The 9,499-nt window shown below is 36.6% G+C and overlaps 1 protein-coding gene across 2 annotated transcripts in view; it reads left to right on the forward strand.

Moving 5' to 3' along the window:
* The first annotated feature begins 1,552 nt into the window (after positions 1–1,552).
* OLFM3 (olfactomedin 3) overlaps positions 1,553–9,499 on the forward strand; it is a 21,114-nt gene continuing 13,167 nt past the window's right edge. Inside the window, exons 1-3 of one of the 2 annotated variants that reach the window (XM_009069474.1) lie at positions 1,553–1,681; positions 6,652–6,798; positions 9,377–9,490. In XM_009069474.1, the coding sequence (XP_009067722.1) occupies positions 1,553–1,681; positions 6,652–6,798; positions 9,377–9,490 (390 nt within the window). Of the gene's footprint in view, positions 1,682–6,651; positions 6,799–9,376; positions 9,491–9,499 lie in introns of those variants that run through there. The other variant, XM_009069475.1, reaches the window with a different exon arrangement.

The raw sequence follows: 9,499 nt of genomic DNA on the forward strand, positions 1-9,499 counted from the left end.
GCTATGGGTAAATAAAACCAGAACATGCTTAGTATTTAATTATTGTTTTCATATTTAAGTCTTTTACTGTGGGGTCTATATATCAGAACTAGTGAATTAGGAGAATTTGAAGCATTTCACAGCTCACCTTACTGTGTAATTACCAGAAATCATTGAATACTACAATACACAGATTCTTTGTTTTCTGTTGCTAAAAGATTCCTTACAAGATTATACAATACCTGTCAATAGGTTTTTGAATTCCTATTTAAAATTTAATTTTCCATGTATCCTCATTAAAATGCAGAGATTTATGGAAATTAGTCAGAATGAATGTTGGGAGAGAAAAGTCTACCCTGAATTGGTGTATGAGCTCTGAGAGTCTGAAAAACCTTCTGCAGGGTTTTAGTAGCTTTACTAAATACACTCATGGTGGCACATGCCTATAAAAATACACCCCTTCAGTTTCACTGCAGGTAGGTTTCCTTTAATCAAACTGCCAAAATTCCTTAAGAAAAATAGTTTTTTGGAAGCAAATTCAGAAGCAAAGTCCATAACTGCCTCTGGGGAAAACACAGTGGTCTGCATCTCTGCAAACTTTTAAGCAAGTCTTCTCTTAAATAATTGCTATTAGAAGTGCTTGCTCAGCACTTCTTTTACAAATAATTCAAAAAAGTAAAACTGCCCCAATGATTTTTACACTCTGCTTCTCTGGTGGGTTTTTTTTTCCCCCTACACATACTAAATATATGAAGAAGATAAATTGCTACTGAACCTGGAGATCATTCTACAGCACTAGAGAACAGTAGATTTAACAGCAGAGCCAAAAGAAGCCTCAAAATGCTATATGTGCAATCCCCAATTTATCTTCTGTTCCCATCCAAACAGCAATGAAGTCATACTGAGTCTGCCAACCCTGGAAGTAACGCAATAAGTCTTGGTATAAAAACTTGGAAACTAACAAGAACACTGAGCCTTTACTGCTTTTATGTTCTTTTATGAACAACAAATAATGAAGTTACTGATGTTTGTAATTTTACTAGATCAAAAAATCAAGTAAGGTCCAGAAAGTTTTCTGGTGCTTTGATGGGCAGGTTGGCAGCTCTCCCTCTGCCCCATGGGCAAGACCAGTATGATATTTGGAAATGGACCTGAGCACATTTCTGCTAAAGCAATGATGGGGAGTGGAGGGTTATTTGTGTTTGGGCTTTTGCATTTCAGATAGGAACACATACTGCTCTGCAAGGAGTGAACTAATTAAGTGCTAATTGACTGTCTAGCACCTATAAAGAGGCAATTCACCCATGCCATCTCCCACTGAAACTGCAAAGATTATTAGCATAGGAAGGATTGTTTATTTAGTGGTCAGCATAAGACAGTCATAAGTATTTGTCAGCAAGAGCAGAAAGACAGAGGGCAAATAAGGATATGAGTGTTTTTAATGGATGATTAAATCTGGGTAGCTTGATCTCCTTTCATGCTGTGGATGTTGAGTGCTGCAGTCACGCCTCTCACTGCCAGCCTGCACTGGGATGATAATCACTCACTATGAAAACTCATTAGCTCCACAGCAATGAGTCCTCCACTGCTGAAGCTTGGTGCTGTTCTTAGTACTATGGCAATGATCTCTAACTGGATGTCCCAAACTCTCCCATCTCTGGTAGGACTAAATACCACCAGAATAACCACTTCAGATACTCTAGTAAGTAGCTATGATATGTTGCAAGCCATCTTAATGCTGAATTAGTATTTAAGTGCCAGAAAAACCTGTAGTTTGTTGCCTCTTTGTAAATCTCTTTTTAAGCTACTAATCTTCCTATCATCTCTTAATGCATGTTTCTCTTTGGGCATCATAAAGCTGCACATTGCTGAGCATGTTGTGGTCTTACTATGTAAGGAAAGATTTTAAAATAGCATCTGTAAATATTTAAGAACAAATGCCTTCATCTTGAGCATGAAATGCTAAAAAGAGCACAGCACTATCATTTCATTTGTCTAGGCTTTTTTTCCCTATGTTTACTGCTCCAGAAAAATGCATTGTATTTTTAAGGGAAATTATATCTGGCAATCTGTTTCTTTTTGAAAACTGAATAATGTTACATATTAACTATTCACTGCAATATCCAAAGGGTCTAATTCTTTCCTATTTTTTATTTATCAGGAGTACAGTTAAACAAATAAATAGCTGTTAGGAACAAAATAAAATTGGTACTAGGAGGTTGGATACCAGAATTTTACAAGGGCTGATAAAGGGAATAATACAAATGACACAAATATTACTTTGTATTGTTGATGCTCATATAAAGCAGCCTCAGTTACTGAAAACCTATAGAAAAGCTATGATTAGCTACTCACGAGAAGGCTAAAAATTCAAGTAACACTTTAATTGGACAAGAGGGAGTGCTATAGTGGTATTCATAAATTAAACTAGAACATCATTTTCCTAAATACTTAGTAAAACCCTCTTGTCATCTATCTTTTTGTGTAACTGCAATCAGATGTTTACATAATAGTATGTTATGTAAAATATGAATTTAACTATTTGTACAGTAGTTCAAAATTCTCAGAACTTTGTTTTTTATTTGCAACTAAAATTATGCATTTACTAATCAACATTTAATTGATTGAATATGTGCATGCAGGAAAAGCATTACTGCAGGAAATCACTGTAATTAGACTTTTAATGGTTCTACTTCAAAGTCATATAGCAAGAAAATAATTGTGTGTCTTCTAGGGCAGGAAAAAATGAGAATACAAGGAAAAGCTCTATATTATTTTCCTTAAACAAAACTTGTTCTGACTGAGCTACAGTATATATTGCTAGTTCTTATTGCAGTATGATAGTACAAGTTCCTGATCCCCTTTACATCTGAGTTTAAAGTTGCAACTATGAGATGCACACTAATTATTATAGCACATACATACATATATATATATATATATATTTGTGCACACACACATATATATACTGACATGTTCAGGTTTCAAGCAGTGTAAAATTGCCATGCTTCCCTTGGCTACAAGGCACTGCTGGTATAAATGCCTGCTAGGTGTTAACTCAACTTTGCACTCATTGAGTCAGAGTTATATGCATATTTTGTCTTTCAAAACGAGTAGCAGCAGTTCCAGTAGAGCTGGGGAAACTGTCATAAAAACTCAATTATCTGAGCTTAGCAATATCTGCCAAGTAAAAAAAAAAAATATTACTTTCAATCATGTGGGGCTCTTTTTGCATAAAACCAAGCACCACAAATCTGTGACCTTTCTCTAAACATTAGATGCTGGTTGAGAGACTTTATACCCCAAGTGCTCAGTAATACTGGGGTCATCACTGATGGGTTTTTAATTGCCATCAAGAGTTACCCACTGGCAGCTTCTCCAGTGAACACTGCAGCACATGTGCTTCTCCAGAATTTCTCTCCTAGCACATACACAGCTCATAAATGTTATATATTGTACAAGATTAAAAAAAGAACAAAACCTCCCAATTTCCCCCCTTCAGCTGGAAGAATTGCACAAGGACATGGGATCAGGTAAAGGGCCTCCTCCTTTGAGCTCTATTTCAGTCCCAGGATTGAAATTGCAAGATGAACCAAAAAATACTGTTGGTATTTAAGCAAACATACTAAGTAAGATACTGCCATTTGCCCTGTCACTATAGTAACAACAGAGGTGGCTATAACAGTTTTATATAAAAGTGCAAGGGAAAAATTCATCTTTTAGAGGTAAGTGAACTAAGTCTGTAGTACAGCCTGCCGAGGCAATGATTAATATTGGACTTTATAGGGACTCCTCTGTTTTCCGCAGATTTTCAAGAACTAGCATAACTTATTGCTGCTGTTCTCCACTCATTATTTCTTTTCTTGTTTGTTTACCAAGGCCTGTCAGCAGTAAGCTTGCATTTGAAAAGTAGATGCAGAGCTTCTGTGAGGTTTTGATGCCTTCTAGCTCTTTCTCTGCATGGCACAGCAGTTTCTGCTTGAGGTAGGGATTAAATGTCAAACTAAAAAAGAAAAATAAAGCAAAGTGCACCTACACACGTGTGCTTGTTTTCCTCTTGCAATCACTCATATTACCCATCCTAATTAACAAAGGACCTCCTAATGCCCCAAATACAGGAAACTAGAGAACACTGCAAAGAACTGCAGCCTAAATTATAGGAGTCCTAAGTGAGTGCTTATTTATGCACAGGCAGTCAATAACTCTGCACTCATATCACAGTGACAGCCTCTCACTGTGAGAAATATTTTCCCAAATAGCAGTTACTTTTTTTAATCAGGTGTATGTTAGACACCGCAAGAAAATATCTGCCAAGTTAATCAATAATTATTTTTTTTCCTTAGATAAAGCCAAGAGAGATACTTATAACATCACTGGCATATATAAGTACCTGTGATAACACAGCCTGGATTATAATGGCTTTACTATATAGACTGTGCATGACCCTGGTATTTCATACATTCTCCACTGTAGAAAACTTACTTGAATGCAGTAAAATCAGTTGCTCCCAATCTAAGCATTGCAGGTATGAGGTTCAAATATCCCAGTTATTGATAAACTTATATTAGGTAATTCCTAAAGAATTTATAATCAGAAATTCTAGGTTCCTGATCATTTTCCTAACTTCAACAAAAATTTGGTTGCCTTTCTCTTGTATGACAACACTGGGCATAGGTTCTAAAGAGAATCATGGAAACTACTGGAATGAATAGAGCTCACACCTCACAAGGATTACAGCCTTGAAAGGCTTCACTTGTTCAAGCTCACAATTTTTACAGCAGCTCAAAACCAATTTAAATTGTCTTTGCAGATGTAATTGTTTAGTTTTTATTGTTCTCCATGTCTTAAACTAGATTCCCTTTGCTCTAAAAATTAAGATGAAGAGAACACCATAGAAACAATATAATTCAGCACTGAATTCTGGATATTCCTTTCTAGCAAACCCTAAGGCAAGTTCAGCTATCCTCTTTTCAGTCAGAGAGATAGAATGGGTAAAGTTGCAAGGGACCACAGTGGGTCATCTGGGCCAACCTCCCTGCTCAAAGTGCTCCTAGAGCACCTGGCACAGGATTGCATACAGATGGTTCTTGAATATCTCCAGTGAGGGAGAATCCACAACCTCTCTAGAGTGTCTGTTCCAGTGCACAGTGATCACACAGGAAAGAAGTTCTTCTTCATATTCAGGTGGAACTTCCTGTGCATCTGTTTCTGCCTACTACCTCTTGTCCCATTGCTTGGCACCACCAAGAAGAGCCTGGTTCTAGCCTTTTGACACCCACCCTCTAGATACTTATAGACATTGATAAGATCCCCTATCAGCCATCTCTTATTGAGGCTGAACGCTCCCTCAGCATTTCAAGTCATCTACATTATGGCATATTTTGTTGCAAAACATTAGAACCACACAATTTTGTTTCTTTTATTAACTCTGTAGTAGAAGGTCACAACCATCCTCAATGATTTCTTCACTGTTGTGGAAAGTCTGTGCTGTTCTGCTATCTTGCTCCACAGAGATATCACACCACTTCTGAGGTAAGGAACTCTGTAACTCACTCTGCACTGAGTTGCCAGTAAAGCATCAAAGCTTGCCAGTTGAAATAATGACTGTCTCTGCTGACACTGAGTGCAATTTTATAATATAAATAGTAATTGATTCCAACTGTGTCCAAACCAAAATTACTTCAATGGCATCCATTAGCATCTGTGCTATGCAATTCAGCAGTCAATACTATATTTCTAGGAAAGACTAATGCACAATACTAACTTTAAATTACAGTTTAGAAAGAAAGTTGAAAAATTACTACTTGTACCTAGTAGTTTTAATTCCATCACCTGAATATTTTCTATCATCTAATTACATGTCTTTCATTCTTATGCTATTTCTATACATCCCATTAAACAGACAGATACCTAGTCCCACACAAACCTTAAATGCAATGCAGTGTTACCCTGCTTTGCAAGCAAATGTGATTATTTTTGCCCTTCTTTCTCAGTCAGCATTGCTGTGAAAAGGAACAGCTTAGGAATTTCCAGAATTCTGTCTCAATGAAGGACACCCTGTACCATAACTTGCCATGAATCTCGTTCACCTCAACAAACGAGACATTTTTCAGTACCACCCTGAGCAAGCTCTCTTCCTTTTGGTGTATGTGCCATAGAATCCAATGGAGAACAGTTCTCATGCAGTGCAGCTTTAAGAGCAAACCCATAACCCACATGCAAACTGCTGCTGAGCCAATTCCCCACGCGTGAGTCACACACTGCACTCTCTCTCTGAGCTTTTATATTTGTTCTTTTCTCTCTTTGTTGTTTCCATTAGTCAAAGTAAAATCATTCAGGCTGAAAGGATATATTTGTTCTCTGCTGGTAAAAAACTGTAACATCCCTTTGCAAAGAATTAAACCAACTAGTTTGTGCTGAATCACAAGCAGAATACTGTTCTCATCCACCCTGGAAACAGTGTGTGCTAGACACTTCAAGAGAACTATTGCAGAGGTGTGAGATACAGAAAAACTGTGCAAAACTACCAAACTAAGTAGTTAAGCATAGTAATTGTTGACTAGGAGGAGCCTCATTACATATATATGCTGCAAAAAATAAAAATAGTCTGTTTTATCGAACAATAAAAAATATCAGTTTGTTCCCTTTATTGTTATTACCTTGTTGTTACAGACTCAGATTAGTCCCAAGGAAGGGTGGCAAGTTTATAGTTCAGCCCAGGATCCTGATGGCCGTTGCATTTGCACTGTTGTTGCACCAGAACAAAACCTGTGTTCAAGAGATGCCAAAAGCAGGCAACTCAGACAACTGCTAGAGAAGGTAAGTCTTCCTAAAAAATTCCTTCTTTTGATCATTAAACTTCCCACAGAAATCTACTCCATTCTCTCTAAGTCTAATAAATAATGGACTACTGAAGTGTTACCTAATAAAATTAGTTCTTCAGGATATGTCCCCTACCTGTGTTCTCACCAGTGATCATTATTTGTCTGTTTTCCTTATATCACACCTTTTCCCAACCCAAGCCACTTATCTAGAAAACTGAAGTTGCATCTATTCTCTTGTTCACTCCTCCCAAATTCTTCCTTACACGCAGACAGGACAAATTTTCTGTGTAAAAACAGTTACAAATCCCACCTCAACCTAGCTAGCTGCTGTGGGATTTAAGCTACAGCTTCTGCATCAATCATATGAGACTGCTGAAGATCATTTCTTGTCTCTTATCAACAAACAATGACATGTAGACATGGCAGCATCTTGAAAGCAGACTGTGCAGAAACAGTTCTAATTTTTTTATTTGATCTTTCCTCAGATAATACTATTTATTCATTCTCTGGTGGTGTGAATTTCCAACAGCCCAACTCTTAATTCCAGTATTATCCACTATTGCATGTACAATAAAATCAATGGAGTGTTATTTTACATCAACACCACAAAAAAATGCTGCAACCATGTAAACACTAGTGATTGTTCTGCATTCCCTGCATAAGTAACCAAGGTTATAGTTACTGTATCGCAGCGAGTGGTACAGAACCTGAGGCCCCAGAGAGTGTTTTAACAGCAGCAGAAAGCAACATAAAATGTAGACTTAAAATATTTTTTTGGTATACAATTTTCAGAAATTTTTATAGCTATAGAAAAATCATTCCAGCACTAATATCATGACAGATCCCCATGGATTTTCACTCCCATGAATTTCAGCAGGGACTTTGTTTCAAGTTGTGACAGAGCCCATAGCATGAGATGCATAGAGAGGAAAGTGTTGAAGCAGCACACAGCTCCCTCCCCTCATGCTGTCTGTGTACTTAACAAAGAAGACTTCAGTCTTTGCTCCAGCATATTTCCCAAATACTAAAATATTAATGTATAAAAAATTCCTTTCTTTTGATGTGGGGGCTAGAGGAGTGTGTTAAGATCAAAAAAACATAATTTTAGAGCTGCCACAGAAAAGAACGGTGTGTTAAGATCAAAAAAGCTTAATTTTAGAGCTGCCACAGAAAAGAACCTGGATCATCGATCCCTAAAGGCTGTTTTCTTATGATCAGAACTGTGGCAATCATGGATTTGTAATGTCACATTATTACTTCACTAAGTCCATGCAGTCATTTAATTAGAACCTCTATGTGTATGTATCTTCTGCCAAATGGAAATGCTCAAAGTTCTCCCAGTACCTGAAGGTCTTTTATTTGCCTGCTTACAACAACTAGAAAACAAAGAAAAAAGAAACATAATATTTTTCATTATGGTTTTTTTCTAAGAACTGCTAATGGCAACGGTGCAATAGCTAATGTATACTGGTTTTAGAGTATTTTCTGAATCTGTACATTCTGTAGATCACAATGTGTGAGTTTCAAACATGAATATTGTTCAAACATTGCATATTCTTGCAAACAATAGGAGAATTGCTGGGTTTGTCTTCTATTAGAAGATAGATTTTTTTTGTTTTTATTTTCTTTGAGCCAAAACTTCAATATGTGCCTAATACATTTACAGCAGTCTATTTTTTTCATGTCTCTTTATTTTTATTTTCTTTGAGCCAAAGCTTCAATATGTGCCTAATACCTTTACAGCAGTCTATTTTTTTCATGTCTTGGAGAAACAAAACACTTATTGAAATAGAATAACTGCACTTGCAAAATGTGTCATTTTTATGGCTGGCAGATACATTGATTTCATAACAGAAACTTTTCAAAGTACGTATAATTTTCTGTAGATGACAGTCACTGTTGCCTCATTGTGGTAAAAGTGCTCACTATAGCTACAAAGTTACTTGCTCTGTAAAAGTTACCTGAACATTCACTATTTTTCCTCTGTAAAAAAAAAAAAAAAAAATTTGTGGTTTTCTACCACTGAGACAATTGGATAAAATTTCCAATTTTATATTTACTTACAGAATTGTGAGCAAACACCTATTTGATGGTTGGCACACCCCAGCTTATCTCTGGATAGTCTTATGAATGCCTTATGCTGAACTATTACATAAATGCCTACTAGAAATGAAAATCATGCTCTTCATACTAACCAAAATCTCCAAATTTCAGTCCTGTCCATCCCAAAGTGCTATACAGCACTGTCTGAACAACAGTCACATCTACTACAAGTGTCAAAGTAGACTCGTTGCCTGACAGCCTTTTTTGAGCCCATTGATAATGGAGATTAAAGGATCTCTCTCTTTACCTCAGAGAAGCTAGTCCAAAAAATTTATGGCTCCAAGGTCTTGCTCTGTTCCCCAATATTTGTACTGTCTTGCAGTTATGGAATTTAAAACTATCTTGTGGTATAAATGACTCACAACTAAAGCATTGACATAAGTACGTTTTATTGCCTGACATTTAACTACCTAACCAGGAAAAAAGCAAAGCAACATAAAGTGCATTTAGAGAGTGTTCTTCTTTAACAGGTTCAGAATATGTCCCAATCTATTGAAGTTTTAAATCTACGGACTCAGAGGGATTTCCAGTATGTTTTAAAAATGGAAACACAAATGAAAGGGCTGAAGGCCAAGTTTCGGCAAATTGAAGAT

This window comes from Acanthisitta chloris, unplaced genomic scaffold, assembly GCF_000695815.1.
Source record: "Acanthisitta chloris isolate BGI_N310 unplaced genomic scaffold, ASM69581v1 scaffold2402, whole genome shotgun sequence".
Classification (NCBI taxonomy): Eukaryota; Metazoa; Chordata; class Aves; order Passeriformes; family Acanthisittidae; genus Acanthisitta; species Acanthisitta chloris.